The sequence below is a fragment of the Zootoca vivipara genome, chromosome 3 (assembly GCF_963506605.1).
Source record: "Zootoca vivipara chromosome 3, rZooViv1.1, whole genome shotgun sequence".
NCBI lineage: Eukaryota > Metazoa > Chordata > Lepidosauria > Squamata > Lacertidae > Zootoca > Zootoca vivipara.
Genome location: NC_083278.1, coordinates 119449582 through 119466449, shown reverse-complemented (window position 1 = coordinate 119466449; position 16868 = coordinate 119449582). Strand labels below are relative to the sequence as shown.

The 16868-nt window shown below is 49.3% G+C and overlaps 1 protein-coding gene across 1 annotated transcript in view; it reads right to left on the bottom strand.

Annotated features, from left to right (window-relative positions):
- Positions 1-16868, bottom strand: part of KIF3C (kinesin family member 3C) — a 35061-nt gene that overhangs the window by 4688 nt on the left and 13505 nt on the right. The window contains exons 2-5 of the mRNA XM_035111072.2: positions 5179-5280; positions 3770-3892; positions 2332-2450; positions 469-588 (exon numbers count right to left, since the gene is read on the bottom strand). Of these exons, the coding sequence (XP_034966963.1) occupies positions 469-588; positions 2332-2450; positions 3770-3892; positions 5179-5280 (464 nt within the window). The remainder of the gene's footprint in view (positions 1-468; positions 589-2331; positions 2451-3769; positions 3893-5178; positions 5281-16868) is intronic.

Genomic DNA, 16868 nt, shown 5'->3' with positions numbered 1-16868 from the left:
GTGAGCCGGAGCCCAAAGAGGAAAGCTGCCCTGAGTCCCAGTCTGGGGTAAAGGTGGAATATCATTCTGCCCGGACGCTGAGGTCCAGCACCGAGGGTCTTCTGGCGGTTCCCTCGTTGCGAGAAGCCAAGTTGCAGGGAACTAGGCAGAGGGCCTTCTCGGTGGTGGCGCCTACCCTGTGGAACTCCAACCCAACAGATGTCAAAGAGGAAAACAACTACCAGACTTTTAGAAGACATCTGAAGGCAGCCCTGTTTAGGGAGGCTTTTAATGTTTAATTGTTTTGTGTTTTATTTTTCTGTTGGAAGCCGCCCAGAGTGGCTGGGGAAACCCAGCCAGATGGGCGGGGTATTAATAATAATATTAATAATAATAATAATAATAATAATAATAATAATAAATATAATAATCACAATAATCTGCCCTTGTCGGCAGACCCTCCTCCCACCGAAGGGCTCAGAAACCCACCTTCCTGGCGTTAGCACCAAGGGCTGGAATTTCCACTGGTCTTCCTCGCAGTCAAAGTAAAGGCGGTTCATGATTTTGTTCTTTTCTTCGGGGGGGATGAAGTTTTCAATGATCAGATACCTGAGCAAAGATGGAACGGGCAGCGTCAGCAGGAGGCAGGCTGCCGAAGGAAGCGGGGGGTCTGCCCGCATGGGGACTTCAGATTTTTATTTATTCCCCCACGGCTGGAAAAAGAAGGCAGGGACAGCTTGGGGGCAGATGAAAACAGGTGGGTGGGTGAGCGAGCGAGCGAGCGAGCGACAGTGGGTTTATTTTACCACCTGTTCTGAAAGGTGTCAACTGGTCATACCAGTGTAGGAATCTGGTTGGCCACTGTGAGAACAGGATGCTGGACTAGATGGGCCAGATCCAGCTGCCAGGCTCGCCTTGTGTTCTCACATTTTAGGACATCCCTTCGAAGGAGCTGTGCAAAACCAGTTTGACCCCATTTGCACTGAGATGTCCACCTGCCACCCTCACTCCTAGAGCAGCAGCATTCTCCCCCCCCCCAGGTCCTGCTGGCTCCTCCGCCTTCCTTCGAGTCCTTCCTACCAACCCCCTCCTCAGGAGCCCTCTTTCCGTTGCCCATCCAGGGACACCCGGCTCTACCCATCCCAATGCTGCTTCTCAGAGCCCTTGACATCTCATCCCAGGGCCCAGCAAGGTGAGATGACAGGTCAACCCCCTCACCTTCCTCCTCGCGCCAGGGAGGGATCAGCTGGCCGGCCATCCGCTGCCCTCCAGCACCCCCACCATAGGTGGCCAGAACGAGATACTGCAGCGTCCAGTTTAGGGAGGGGGCTCAGGTAACGCTAAGGGCCAATACAGTGGTACCTTGGGTCTCAAACTTGATCCGTTCCAGAAGTCCGTTCCAAAACCAAAGCGTTCCAAAACCAAGGCGCCCTTTCCCATAGAAAGTAATGCAAAGTGGATTAATCCGTTCCACACTTTTAAAAACAATGCCTAAAACCGCAGTTTAACATGATTTTTACTATCTAACGAGACCATTGATCCATAAAATGAAGGCAATAAACAATGTACTGCAGTCGCACCATCAATCAGTCAGTAGCTGAACTGGGTTCCACACAGTCGCAAAAACGAAACAAAAAAGAGCTGCAAAAACAAAAATGCAAAGTAAATTGCAAAAACAGACCTCAGCGTAGCACTCAAAACGGAAGCGTGGCACTCAAAACGGAGCACGTTCAGCTTCAAAAAAAAAGTCCGCAAACCGGAACACTTACTTCCGGGTTTGCAGTGTTTGGGTTCCAACTTCTAGTTACAGGTAGGTAGCCGTGTTGGTCTGAGTCGAAGCAAAATAAAAAAATTCCTTCAGTAGCACCTTAAAGACCAACTAAGTTTATATTTTGGTATGAGCTTTCGTATAACTGTATCTGAAGAAGTGTGCATGCACACGAAAGCTCATACCAAAATATAAACTTAGTTGGTCTTTAAGGTGCTACTGAAGGAATTTTTTTATTTGGGTTCCAACTTGTTTGAGTCCTGTTAACAGAGAAATCTGAGGGCTCCCTTGGACAAAAAACAAGGACACCAGCCAGGAACACCAGAGCACAAGGCGTTTGAGAACCAAGGTACCACTGTAGAGTCCCACCTGCTCTTAAAAAGCCGCTGGTTCTTGCTTGGTTCCGCCAACCTGAGGCATGCTTGCCCACCCCCTCAGGCCTCCAGACCACCAGCCCCTGAGAGTGGCAGGGGCAGCAGGGGGAGGGTCAGGGGGGGCAACTGTGGCTTGGGCTCCTCCTGGGCTGGGCTCCCCCCCCCGCTGTTGCTGTTGCTGCTGCCGGCTGAGCCCTGACAGACACTCACTTGAGCTTCAGTTCCCTCGTCTGCTCGTTCTGTGCCTCCTCCAGATCTTGCCGCACACGGATGTACTCGTCGTGTTGGTCCTGGATCTCGGCCTTCACGGCCTGGAGTTTTGCATAGAGCTGCCGGGGCGAGAAAAAGGGCATCGCCCGTTTAGGGGAACGGCCGTTGTGCCACTGCCAGCCGATGGCCCGTCCAATGGGCCCTTCCCCACGCCACAAGCTGCCACGGGCACGGAAGGCCAAATGGACAGAAGGGCGGACAAGTTATAGAAATTTATTAAAACAAGAGGGAGCAGAGTACAAATTAAATTTAAGGAATTATCTGGGAAATTAACAACATGGTTACAATATCATCATTTGAAGGAAGTATTTGGGAAAGAGAGGATACGAGGGTTTGGGGAACAAATATCACAACCGGAGAGAGACCTGTTGGAATGTAATGTAAAAGTGCTGTCTAAAATGTAGAAAATATTATTGGAATGGGAGACAAAGGATGAGCAAGTAAAATCCTCAATCATATCGGTCATAATATAGACATGTAAGCATGGGAACGATTGTGGAATATGGATGTAAAATTTACAGCATGTTATGGTCTAAGAGAAAATTATATGAATATGATATTATATCAATGGTCTTTGACACCGAGTGAATAGGCAAAAATGTATAAATCTAAATCAAATAAGTGTTGGAAATGTAAAGAGAAAGAATGTTCTTTTTATCATACGTGGTGGTCTTGTAGTAAGGTTAAAGTTTACTGGGAAATGATATATAATGAATCAAAAAGGATGTTTAAAATAACTTTTTTGAAAAAAAAAACCCCAGAAGCTTTACTTCTGGGAATTATGGGGACAGAACTACCTAAATTGTATAGAATTTTATTTATGTATGCTACTATAGCAGCAAGAATGTCACTTGCCCCAAAATGGAAAGAAGCAGAAGTCCCAGCAAAGGAAGAAAGGATACTGAAACTTATGGAATATGCAGAAATGGTGAAACTTACCAGAAGAATAAGAAATAACAAACAAATAACAAAGTTTTTTTTATAAAAGAACGGAAACGGTTTATTCAATATTTACAGATAAATTGTAAGCAGATAAAAAACATTGGCAGGATTATTGCAACAAACCTGCAGTTTTATAAGAGTATATGTTTACAGTAGGTATTAAAAAATAAATTTAAGGAACCACAGAAAGAGGGGGAAGGAAGTCAAATTTTGAAATGTTCAATGGATTGTAAAGCTAATGAAATGTATAAATTTGAAAAGTATAAACAAAAAAAACTTTTTTTTAAAAAAAAAAAGTTTGTCTCTGGCTTGGGTCCCGATCCCTGGCAAGTGAGGCCTTGACCTGGGCTCTCGCCCTGTGCCTCGGACTGCAGCTACGGAGAAGGACGGGACCCCCCTCCCTCTGCCCACGCTCCCACCCTCGGCGGCTGCTCACCTTCTTCAGCTTCTTGGTCTTGATCTCCACTTCCTGCTGCAAGGAGGTGAACGTCTCCCGCAGCTCCATGGTCTCCTCGTCCCGCAAGAGCACCTGCTGCTGCATTTCGCGCTCCCGTCGCTTCTGTGGGTGGAGCCCAGAAAAAGCCTTAGTCTGCGTGGGTCGGGGGGCTTCTCCGCTGCAACCCCCACCTGCGGCCCCTTGAGGAGTTTGCTATCTTTGCCGAGGTCCGCAGCTACTAGGGAAGCGGGCTGGACTGCTAAGGGGAAGTTTAGCAGATCTAAAATGGCGGCGCATGGAGACGCAGCGGCTGGTTGCTCCCTAACTCAGAATTTGGCTTTCTTGTCCTGCCAAAATAGATTTTGGATTATGCGGAATGCTTTATCTGAGTGGATGTAGCAACCGAGTAATTTTCGTTGTTCCCGCAAGGGGACAATGACAATAAAGATATCTTATCTTATCTTTGGCAAAGCCCCTAATGAGCTAACTAAATTACTCATTGGGAAGAATCTTAACACCCCCTCGCCCGTGCCTTTTCGCTACCCGGGGGGGGGGGAAGCACCCTTCCACCTGCAAACTTCCACCTGCTGTCAGGGCTGGGGGGGGGAGGAAGAGGGGTAGGGGTCTCCCACCGGCGGACCCTGGGGGTGGGACGCTGGGGAGCAGCCTGGGGAAAGGACAGGCTGGGAGATTCTAGAAGCGGGGGGGGGGGTGATCAAGGGGTGGGGGGGTCAGGAGTAGGAGAACTTTCCAGGACAGGGTTGGAGGCCGAGAGTCGCCGTGTGTCCAAGGTTGTCCTTGCTACCCAGCAGGAGGGCAGTCTCGGCCCCGCTGCCTCTCTTTCCCCCCCCTGAAACCCCAATGGAGGAGAGTCCTGCACATTGCTGAGCAAAGGGCCAGACAGGCCCAGAGTTGGCCCTCTCGACCCAACTTTTGTCTGCTTGGGAGGGGTCCAGAGGGAGAGGCTAGAGGTGGGGGGATGGCAGGGCCAGTGGTCTGTTTCAGCCACATCTCAGCTGGATTAAGACCAGCTATTTTCTGTTAATAAAAAGCTAGCCACGTTCTTCCCTGCCCTGTAGATGACCTGGGCTGACTTGACAGCTCCTTGACATCAGCCCATGCCGCCTTTACGCCGAGGTGTCCTGAGTCGCTCCTGGGGGAGGGACGCCAGATTTGCAGCCTACAAGAAGGGGAGCAAACTGGAGACCCCATGGCCCCCGTCAAGGGCTTGAGGACTTCTCAAGGGCTTCTCTCCTGCAGAGCCCTGGAACGAAGGGGACAACGCTGCCAGCTGGGGCTGCAGTGAGCTGGTGAGGGTCACATTCATCAGCCAGCCTTGGGGAGGGGAAAGGGGAGGAAAGGTGGGGAGATTGTTCCTGGCCCTGCTCACCCCCCGCCCGCCTCTCTACCTGCTCTGCAATCTCCTGCCTCTTCAGTTCCAGCATCTTCTGCTGCTCGTTGGTGTGGTCCATGATGTTCCTTCCGCCAATCAGCAACTTGCTCTCCATCGCCTGGAGAAAGGAAGGGAGGAAGGAGGAAAACGATGGGTTATCAAGCCATGGCTTAGTATGAAGTGCTGTGCACAAACAGCAGCTGAACTATGGTTTGTTTACCACCCAAAGCAAGCCAACAGGACCCGAAGCCGTGGTTTGCAGGTGGCTTCCACGGACCAGTGTGGCACGGCTGCTGGGCCTCCCAGTCGAGCCCCAGGCTCCTTTTGGACATGCAAGAGGGAAAAGAGAGCGCAGCACGGTCTTACAAGGCTGTTGAGACGCCAAAGCAAAGCAAGATTTGAAACCCTGCATCGCAGGGGGTTGGACTAGATGACCTTTGGGGGTCCCTTCCAACTCTAAGATTCTATGATCCCAGCACAGTAAGTAGGATAGGGATGAATCCCGGCATCTCAGCAGCACTTGTGCGGTGGCCCCTGATAAGAAACACACAAAATCAAGATGCAAAGGCAAAGACTTCAGTTAGCAGAGTTCAAGAATGCCCCCAGCCGTACGTAGGGCCTGCCGACCTCTGGTGAGGAAGGAGCTGTGGGCACCGTGCCCCCTTGGGCGCCTGTTCCCAGGCCTTGGTGGTGACACATCCCACGCTGGCCTGGCCCACGGCCAGGACCACGTCTCTCCCTCTGTCTTTCCTCCCTCCCTCCCTTCCTTCCTCCCTCCCTTCCGCACAGCTGTCGGGCTCCACAGCTGCTGCCGCCGCCTGCAAAACAGCTGCAGCCCCACCTTGCAAGGCACCCTTCCCTTCTTGCCCAGAGCAGCCCCCTCCCCACACAAACCCCAGCGGCGGAAGCCCCCACCTGGAAGGCCGGCAGGCAAGGGGCTTTCAAGGCAGTCAGGGACTGGGGATTTTCCATGGAGAAACCAGCCCCCAATGAGGGCCACCGCCCCCCCCCCACGGAAGGGGATCTGGCTGGAGCTATGAGGGCATGTGAACTCGCCCCCTGGCGCCCGCTGTCCGTTCATGAGGGGCAGAGAAGTTGTTTTCTTTGCAAAAGAAAGCTCGGGTTCTGAGTTGGGGCAACTCGGGGGTGTCAGGATTCCATGGGCAGAGAACTAGGGAAGATGTGGACTTTGATTGAGATGATCACAGCATCACAGCATTGTAGAGTTGGAAGGAACACCAAGGGTCATCTAGTCCAACCCCCTACAACGCAGGAATCTCAATTAAAGATGGCCATCAACTTCTGCCTAAAAACCTCCAAGGAAGCAGATCAGGGGCGATGTTTTGGAACAGGGAGGAAGAAGCGCCAATGAGGAGGTACCAGACCAAAGAACTCAGGACCGCAAATGAACTCAGGACCGCAATGCCTCAAGGACCGCCTCTTTCCATATGAACCTACCCGGACCCTGAGATCATTTCCTGAGGCCCTCCATCATGTGCCTCCTCCTTGAGAGGTTCGGAAGGTTGGCAACATGAGAACGGGGCCTTCTCTGCAGTGGCTCCCTGCCTATGCCATGCTCTCCCCAGGGAAGCTTGCCTGGTGCCTTCATTAGACACCTTCAGGTGCCAGGCAAAAACGTTCCTTTTTAACCAGGCCTTTGGTTCATTCGACTGACATCCTATGCCCTTTTTAAAATGTGTTTTTTTGGTGGGGTGAGGGGCGAGTGGGTTGTTGTTTTTATTTTTACTATGTATTTTGTGGTTTTATATCTTGATTTTATTCTGTGACCCGCCCTGAGACCCCCAGGTATAGGGTGGTACTGTACATAAATTCAATAAAGAATAATAAAAGAATAATAATAATAAATGGTTCCCTGTGCAGCCGCCCCAGGGGATGGACTTGTGGCCTCACTGAAGGTTGCCGAGATCCTGATCCGTGTTGCAAAATCCTCCAGGAAGCCCTTTTGAACCGAGCGATGCCCGTCTCCTTCCCATCTGAAGGGGGCTAGGACCCTGAGGACCCCCAGCCAATCTGTGCCCCTGCTATGCTAACCATGTGGGGAGCTGGCCGTGTTGGACTAGGACCTGGTTTCAAATCCCCCACTCGGCCATGAAGCTCACCGGCTGACCTGGCGGGGGGGCGGGAACCAGTCACTGCCTCTCGGCATAACCTACCTCGCAGGGTGGTCGTTGGTTTTTTTTAAAATTTTTAAAATAATTTTTATTGTTTAAAAACCACAGAAGCAACAAATACACATATACATAAAAAGGGATAATAGGGTAAGAAAAAATAAATAAAGATAAAAAGCAGTAAATCAACAATAAAGTACAGAGGAAGAAAGAAAAAAAGAAAGAAAAAAAGAAAAAAAACCTTGTCTCACAATATTTCATCGAAACTTATCCTCACAAATTTACAAAACAAATATAAATACAAAACAGATACACTACATATAGATACTTCCTGTCCCTTTTGTTTCACACTTTTCAATATCTTATGTTTCACAGGCTTATGTTAACGGTATCCCTTTTTCCTCCTCATTATCATTTTAATCATTTCTATTTTTCTCAAGCATCATTCAATATCCGTGAGTAGAGGACTGTTTGGGTAACATGTTTTGAGATAATTCTTATACACACTCCACTCTTTCGCTGTCTTTTGTACGGGTATATCTCTCCTTGAGTCTGTCAACCTTGCCATCCTTATATAATTTAACATTTGTGTTTGCCAGTCTATTACCGTGGGCAGCGTCTCGCTCTTCCAATTTTTAGCTACCAAAATTCTAGCAGGGGTCACACCGTATAAACATATAGATCTTATTTCCTTATTTATTTCTGGTGGTAAGATATTTAAAAGGAACATTTCGGGTATTTTTTTAAATATTATTTTAAACATTTTCTTTAGTTCTTCGTATATCTTGTTCCAATATTCTTTTATATTTTTGCAGGACCACCACATGTGGTAGTACGTGCCGTCTTCTTTCTTGCACCTCCAGCACCTCGGATTTATACCCCCATACATTTTAGCCAGTTTACATGGTGTTAAATGCCAACGGTATATCATTTTCATACAATTCTCTCTTAGGTTATAACATGCTGTAAATTTTAGATCTTTCTCCCACAATCTCTCCCATTGTTCTATACTGTATTGATGTTATATCCGAGATCTTGGGCCCACTTAATCATTGGGGTGGTTGGGGTAAAATAAGGGAGGCAGCTATGTTACGCCACCTCGCATGGGCGTACCCAGGATCAAAACTAGGGGGGGGCAAGGGGAGGGGCCAAGGCACGGAAGGGGAGGGGCCACAAAGTGGGCGGGAACAGCGAACTCGCGCTCCACCGGGCTGTGCCCCTCCCTAGCAGCAGGGCTGGTGGGCGGAGGCGGAGCCCAGCCCAGCGGAGCGCGAGTTCAGCGTTCCTGCCCGCCGCGCCGCGCTCTCTGGTTCCCCGCCGCGCTTGGCCTTGCCAGAGGGCGCGACGGGGAGCTGGAGGGAGGGCGCAGCGCGGCGGGCGGGAACGGCGAACTCGCGCTCTGCCGGGCTGTGCCCCTCCCTAGCAGCAGGGCTGGTGGGCGGAGGCGGAGCCCAGCCCAGCGGAGCGCGAGTTTGGCGTTCCCGCCCACCCGCCGCGCTCCCTGGTTCCCCGCCGCGCTTGGCCTTGCCTGAGGGCGCGCCGGGGAGCTGGAGGGAGGGTGCGGCGCGGTGCAGCGGGAATGGCGAACTCGCGCTCCGCCGGGCTGTGCTCCGCCTCTGCCCACCAGCCCTGCTTCTAGAGTAGGGCAGCTGCCCTAACTTGCCGCATGGTGGGTACGCCCTTGCCACCTCGAACTCTTTGAGGAAAAAGGCAGGGCACAGGTGTAATGAACAGGTAACGGCCATGAATTCTTCAGGTGCCAAAATAGCCTGGCCCCAAATAATTTGGCATCCTGAAAAATCATCGCCATTGGATTCCACTCCAGGATTTTCCCCAAATGGAGGAAAAAAGAGGAGCAAAAAAAGGCAAAGGCACCGCAGCTCACCCACACAATCGGACAGAGTCCTTGTCGGAGACTGCCAAGCTCCCAGGGGGATGCAGCCACCAGCTTCCTCTCAAAACCTCCGCCTCCCTCCCTCCTCTCCCACAGGAGGTCCCTGTCAGCTCTCATAACATCTCAGGGGCCTTGGGAAAGCAAACATGCTCTCCCCATGCACATCAACAAGCCCCCCCCCGCCACCGCAGAGGGTAAGCCTGGCCACCATCGCCCCCACCCTTTCAGGCACATACAGGAAGGGCAAAGCCTGCCCCCCCCTTCTTGGTCCCCTCACCCTGGCCTTTGTCAACGGGCTCGGCTGCTTCCCACACGGGTGGCTATATTTAGAGCCAGGCTGCCTCAGAAGCCCAGTTGCTGGGGATCGCAGAATCACAGGATTGTAAAGCTCGAGGGGACCCTGAGGGTCATCTAGGCCAACCTCCTGCAATGCTGGAATCTCAGCTGAAGAAGCCCTGGCAGGTGGGCATCCAACCTCTGTTTAAAAACCTCCAGGGAAGGAGAGTCCAAGACAGGAGGTCCCTTCCGTTGCCAAACGGCTCTTACTGCCAGACAGAGTGCTTTTACTCCACTGTAAATGCATGCATGTAAAGTTCTGGGATGCTCCCGAATCCCTCCCACAAAAGACAGACAATCTGGAGGCTCCCTTCGTCTAAGCAGCTTCCTATATTCCATAAGGTTGTTGGAGTCCAACTCCCAGCAGCCCCAGCCAGGGTGGAAGACTTTCTTAAAGGTAGAATTATGAAGCATATCGAAGAACAAGGCTCGCCAAAGCAGAACCAACATGGCTTCTGCAAGGGTAAGTAAACCGCGTCTTTGAGAGCGTCAACAAGCAAATAGGTGGAAGGTGATGCAGTTGGCCTTAGCCTTAGCCTTTCAAAAAGCTTTTGACAAAGTACTTCACCAAAGATTGAGTAAGCTTAACAGCTATAGATTGCCGGAAGAAATATCAACAACCTCCGATATGCAGATGACACAACCTTGATGGCAGAAAGCGAGGAGGAATTAAAGAACCTTTTAATGAGGGTGAAAGAGGAGAGCGCAAAATATGGTCTGAAGCTCAACATCAAAAAAACCAAGATCATGGCCACTGGTCCCATCACCTCCTGGCAAATAGAAGGGGAAGAAATGGAGGCAGTGAGAGATTTTACTTTCTTGGGCTCCTTGATCACTGCAGATGGGGACAGCAGTCACGAAATTAAAAGACGCCTGCTTCTTGGGAGAAAAGCAATGACAAACCTAGACAGCATCTTAAAAAGCAGAGACATCACCTTGCCGACAAAGGTCTGCATAGTTAAAGCTATGGTTTTCCCAGTAGTGATGTATGGAAGTGAGAGCTGGACCATAAAGAAGGCTGATCGCCGAAGAATTGTGCTTTTGAATTATGGTGCTGGAGGAGACTCTTGAGAGTACCATGGACTGCAAGAAGATCAAACCTATCCATTCTGAAGGAAATCAGCCCTGAGTGCTCCCTGGAAGGACAGATCATGAAGCTGAGGCTCCAATACTTTGGCCACCTCATGAGAAGAGAAGAATCCTTGGAAAAGACCCTGATGTTGGGAAAGATGGAGGGCACTAGGAGAAGGGGACGACAGAGGATGAGATGGTTGGACAGTGTTCTCGAAGCTACGAACATGAGTTTGACCAAACTGCGGGAGGCAGTAGAAGACAGGAGTGCCTGGTGTGCTCTGGTCCATGGGGTCACGAAGAGTCGGACAAGACTAAACGACTAAACAACAACAACAGCTATAGGAGAAGAGAGATCCTCTAGTCTAGTGCATCAGTAAGTGGTTAAGAAACATGAAGCAGAGACTAGGAACAGCTTCACTGAGCAATCTGCTACAACCCCAAGGTCTCATTCTTGGTCACCACCAGTTCAGACTGGTATGAAGGAACAGAGTCAGGACACTGGCAGAGTGTCAGTATTTCACAGGGGGCGGAGGTCCAAGCCCATACTGAGAAAGACAGGTTTGTGCAATTGAATTAAAAGCACTCTGTTGCCTTAGCCTAACAAATCCACTTTAAAGAAGAAACAAATAGGATTGCAGTTTGGAAAATGAGGGGGGAATGCACTGCAAAATGTTGGATGAGCAAACGAGTAATGAGAAGACATCAGAACACCTCTTTTATAAGAATTATTATAAATTCCCAAATATAAAATAAATGTTCATGAATGTACAAGGCAAACACATACAGTGGCACCTCTGGTTAAGAACTTAATTTGTTCCGGAGGTCCGTTCTTAACCTGAAACTGTTCTTAACCTGAAGCACCACTTTAGCTAATGGGGCCTCCTGGTGCCGCTGGGCCGCCGGAGCACAATTTCTGTTCTCATCCTGAAGCAAAGTTCTTAACCTGAGGTACTATTTCTGGGTTAGTGGAGTTTGTAACCTGAAGCATTTGTAACCCGAGGCACCACTGTACATCTATAAACCACGTGTCTGAAATGGTTGTTGTTGTTGTTTAGTCGTTTAGTCGTGTCCGACTCTTCGTGACCCCATGGACCATAGCACGCCAGGCACTCCTGTCTTGCACTGCCTCCCGCAGTTTGGTCAAACTCATGTTCGTAGCTTCGAGAACACTGTCCAACCATCTCGTCCTCTGTCGTCCCCTTCTCCTAGTGCCCTCAATCTTTCCCAACATCAGGGTCTTTTCCAAGGATTCTTCTCTTCTCATGAGGTGGCCAAAGTATTGGAGCCTCAGCTTCAGGATCTGTCCTTCCAGGGAGCACTCAGGGCTGATTTCCTTCAGAATGGATCGGTTTGATCTTCTTGCAGTCCATGGGACTCTCAAGAGTCTCCTCCAGCACCATAATTCAAAAGCATCAATTCTTCGGCGATCAGCCTTCTTTATGGTCCAGCTCTCACTTCCATACATCTCTACTGGGAAAACCATAGCTTAGTCTGAATGAACCATAGTCTGAAATGGTACAGGAGAGCAATCCTGGAGCCATTTTGACTCTCACAAATTGACCTCAATATATTTCTCTGCCAGGAGGGAGGAAATGGAGAAAGCCTTCTCATTGTCTTTTTGCTTACAAATACTGTCTTAAGGGAGTATTTGTGTATGAATAGGGTGAGGCTGTGACCTGGATTCAGGAACTGAAGTATTGACCATCACAAAAGAACATAGCTGCCAAGTTATCCCTTTTTTTCAAGGGAAATTCCCTTATGCTGAATAGGCTTCCTCGTGAGAAAAGGGAAAACTTGGCAGCTATGCAAAAGAATGGCCAGGCTGCCCAGGTAATGCAATCAGTGACCATTATCAGGTATCCTGGCAGGCAGGATTTCTGCTGTAGACCGCTTCCTTCTGTGATGTATGTATGATGGTTTTGGAAGTGGTCCTGGACAACAGAATGGACAATTTCAAAAGTCTATATAAGAGCTTGCACACCATTGTTCTGGGTTCCTCTCCTCCCTCCTGCATGGGGTGAGGACCCTGTTGCAACAGTTGAATAAAGATCAGGCTTCCTAGCTGCTTTGCTTCTCAATATTCTCTGCTTGGCCTCTGTTATTTTCTCCTACCGATAGGGGAAGAGCTCGATATGGGCTCCGGAATACCCCATAAGGGGAAAGGAGCAGTATTTTTTTCTTATAACATCCCCAAACCAAATGAGAAGGGATGCTCATTTCATATAACCACTCCACAAACAAATCAGGATGAATGCTGAATAAGGAGGTCGTCCGGAGGAGCTCCCTGTTTCATTTGCTGACTCTAGCGAGTTCTTGCACCAAGGGAGCAGGAGAATGTTTTGCCTTCAGAGAAGGAGTGTCTGTGTGCAGATATGCTGACAATTTTCAAATAAAAGGATGAGGAAGTAGGGAATTGCTGTTCATCTCCTCTCCCGGAGAAAAGATGTGCATCAGTGAGTTTAAATTGCAACAAGGTACAGTAGATTTTGGCGATCCATTAGGGCAAACTTTCCATCCAACTGATGCACAATCCCATTAAACTGAGCCCTTGGAGGTAAGCCAATTTCTGTATATTGTAATCTGTGGGATTATTGCTGCAACTCAGCTCACCAGCAAAATACCGGTAAGCTTTCTTTGGAAATTGCCCACCTTGGATGAAACAGCTGCTTGTGCAGCCCTTGCAAGACAGACACTTCCAGACACGGCCACTCAAGGAAGGGAGAGAACAAAAAGTCCCACTGGTCTCTGGGGATAAATTCCGGGAGGGAGGGTTTGGAGTGCTACTCATCGGTGTATTTATTTACTTGCTTATTTTTTAAAAAAACTGTTTCACTTGAAACACCGCCTGGCAGATTGAAGAACAGCTGGACATGATCCTGGATTGAACATTTCGAATAATCTTTATATACATCATCGGCCGATGGACAATCGGTAGTCCTTATTTCTTTTTCTCCTCTCTCTTTTTATCTTTCCCTTCTAAGATTTCTGGTTTGGGGTTTTCTTCTGCTCTCTACCTATATTCACGTTTTGTTATGTCTTTTGAGGCTCGTTCTTTTGCGTAAAGGAAGATACGCGCAAGGAGGCGATGGATGGATGGGTGAAGGCAAAGGGGCGTGGAAGGGATGGTCTCGGGGGGGGGCACTGGGGGGAAGGTAGCAAGGAGGCCTCCTGACCACCTTTCGCTGCTCACTGGCTGCAAGCTCAGGGGGTCTACTGCTCCACATACCCTGCTTCTAGCACGCTTATATAGGTCACTACAAGCAGCCAATGCACTTCCGTTGGCATGGCTGTAACTATTTCTCCTCCCCCCCCCTCAAGCTATTCTATGCTTCGAAGCCTCCCTCCTTCCCAGGGGGTGCTTCCCAGGGCAGGCGGGTGTTGTGGGGGTGGCTCGAAAGGGTTTCTGCCTGCTTCTTCTCCTTGCCTGCGTTGCAATTTCACCCGCATCTGGCTCTGGGGAGGCCCTTGCGTCAGGAGCAGGCTAACGAAATAGATTAAAGAGTGAAACTGGAAACCGCCGGCGCCGTAAACACACCTCTGCCAATGACACACTTATTTGCACTTAAGAGGCACACTCGCTGCGCCTTCGGAGGAAGCCTGGCACTAACAGACCGAGCACGTGCGCCATCTGCTCTGGAGGAGACCCAGAGGAATCCATCTCGGAGGGCTAACACGTCACACACCGTTCCGTGACAACCTTCTTCAGTTTCACAAGGATGCATTGCAAGGAGAAGAATAACATCATCATCATCATCAGGCCAGGGGCCCATCGAGTCCAGCATCCTGTTCAACAAGGTGCTCCAGAGAGGACACCTGCGAGGATTCAAGCACCATGCCATCTCTCCAATGTTAGAAATCAGCCAGGCGCCTTTTGCGCCAGGCGCAGGTCCAATGGCAACCGCACGGAGATCTCTGGGTGCCAGGTTGGCAACTGGGGAAAGCAAAGAGTCTCTCAGAGATGGACCCGAAATAATTTCCTTGAAGCTTGATTTTGTTTTATTCTGGATTGTTTTATTTGATGTTTTAATGTGCTTGTAAACTGCCTTGAGACTTGTTCTTTAAAATATAATGCAGTATAGAAATGAAAACAGCAACAAAAAACAAAGGCACCTAGGCATTCGACATCCCCTCCAATGTTTCCCTGTTGAAAATAGGAACGTTCCACTCCACAACGATAATTTTACTATTTATACCCCACATATCTTACTGGGTTGCCCCAGCCACTCTGGGCAGCTTTCAAAATATATAAAAACGTAACAATTATGAAACATAAAAAAACTTCCCTATACCGAGCTGGGAGAAAAGCAATGACGAACCTAGACAACGTCTTAAAAAGCAGAGACATCACCTTGCCGACAAAGGTCCGTATAGTTAAAGCTATGGTTTTCCCACTAGTGATGTATGGAAGTGAGAGCTGGACCATCAAGAAGGCTGATCGCCGAAGAATTGATGCTTTTGAATTGTGGTGCTGGAGGAGACTCTTGAGAGTCCCCTGGACTGCAAGAAGATCAAACCTATCCATTCTGAAGGAAATCAGCCCTGAGTGCTCACTGGAAGGACAGATCCTGAAGCTGAGGCTCCAGTACTTTGGCCACCTCACGAGAAGAGAAGACTCCCTGGAAAAGACCCTGATGTTGGGAAAGATGGAGGGCACTAGGAGAAGGGGACGACAGAGGACAAGATGGTTGGACAGTGTTCTCGAAGCTACGAACATGAGTCTAACCAAACAGCAGCAGGCAGTGGAAAACAGGAGTGCCTGGCGTGCTCTGGTCCATGGGGTCACGAAGAGTCGGACACGACTAAACGACTAAACAACAACAACAACAACATACCGAGCTGCCTTCAGACGGCTCGGGGGTCGGATAACTCCATATCCTCCAACATTTCTCCAATGAAAATAAGGACGTTCTAAGGAAAAGCGGGACATTCCGGGATCAAATCAGAAACTGGGACGGCTTCTCTAAATCAGGGATGTCCCTGGAAAATAGGGACACTTGGAGGTTCTGATTCTATTTTGGCGACCATAACCTAAGTTTAGGGTGCCATTTGGCAATTCAGTTATATATTTGAGTTTCTAACCCTGCGACTCTCCCCTCCCGTGGAGGCAGAGCAGAGCCATCCTAGCCCTCTCCTCCCCCATGAATTTGTCTAATGGTGAAAGTCACACAAACACTTTCCCTCTCTCCCTGGCAGGAGGTTCAGGCATTGCCAGGCTGCATGAAGCGACTGTGTTGTGCTTTTGGAACAAAAGATAACTGCTGCTGTCATAATTGGAACAAGCTGGGATGTCTCTGTATGTGAGCATCCCTCTTTTCCAGTGAACAGACGCGATCTTTGGGCGATGCAGTTGTGGGAGGGGGAAGCTGCTTCTGATTATTATCAAGGCCCAGAGAGCAGTTTGGGATGAGCGCTGGTGTGGGGAGGCTTATTGCAATGGGGAGAGATATCTATATTTCCTTTCTTCTTCTTCTTTTTTAATAAAAGGTTCTCTTGGATTGGTCAGAGAAGAACAATCCTTCAAAGAGTTCAAAAGGAGATTTAAGAACAAGTCAAAAGCAAAGTGGATGGTTCCGTTTCTTTTCCTCTCTATTTCTCATTTCTCCAAGCTTAAATCCTCCACATTCTGCAACAGTTTGTGTGCTATTTTCCCTGACAGACACATTTTTGCTTTCGCAAGCAACGCCTGCTAATACCACCCATGTTTCTACAGTTATTGTCACCACCATGTGCATTTTACACAGCCTCATTTCTGTGTGGTTTTGTCTTATCTGGTCGGGGAGCCACATCACAGAATCTGGAGAAGTGAGAATTTCAAAGGCCAGCTGCCAAGGAGTCAGGAATGCAAATGGAACAGGATTTCTTCCCTGCCCTGACCGTCTGCGCTGAATTTCAAGAGCTCTCCAGGATTTCCGGCAAGAGTCTTTTCCCAGCCCTCCCTAGAGAGATGGGTGTGGGGCAGGGTGTGTGTGTGGGGGGGGGTTAAACCTGGGACCTCTCTGCATGCAAAGCGTGTGCTCCACCCACTGAACCACATGGCCCTTCCCCACTCTGAGAGGCATCTTGTGCAATCCAGGGGTCATATTTCAGCATTCTCTGTGATGTGGCAGGGCATCCTGGGCTTTAAAAAAAATGCTTCTCAGTTCAACGGAGGGCTGACTATTTCTCATCTCCTCATCTCTCTTCCTTCCCCCCTCCCTCCTAGATTGAGAGACTCAGACAATATTAAATGCTAAATGATGCCATGTGGTTGGTAGTCTGGGGATCATCTGGGAG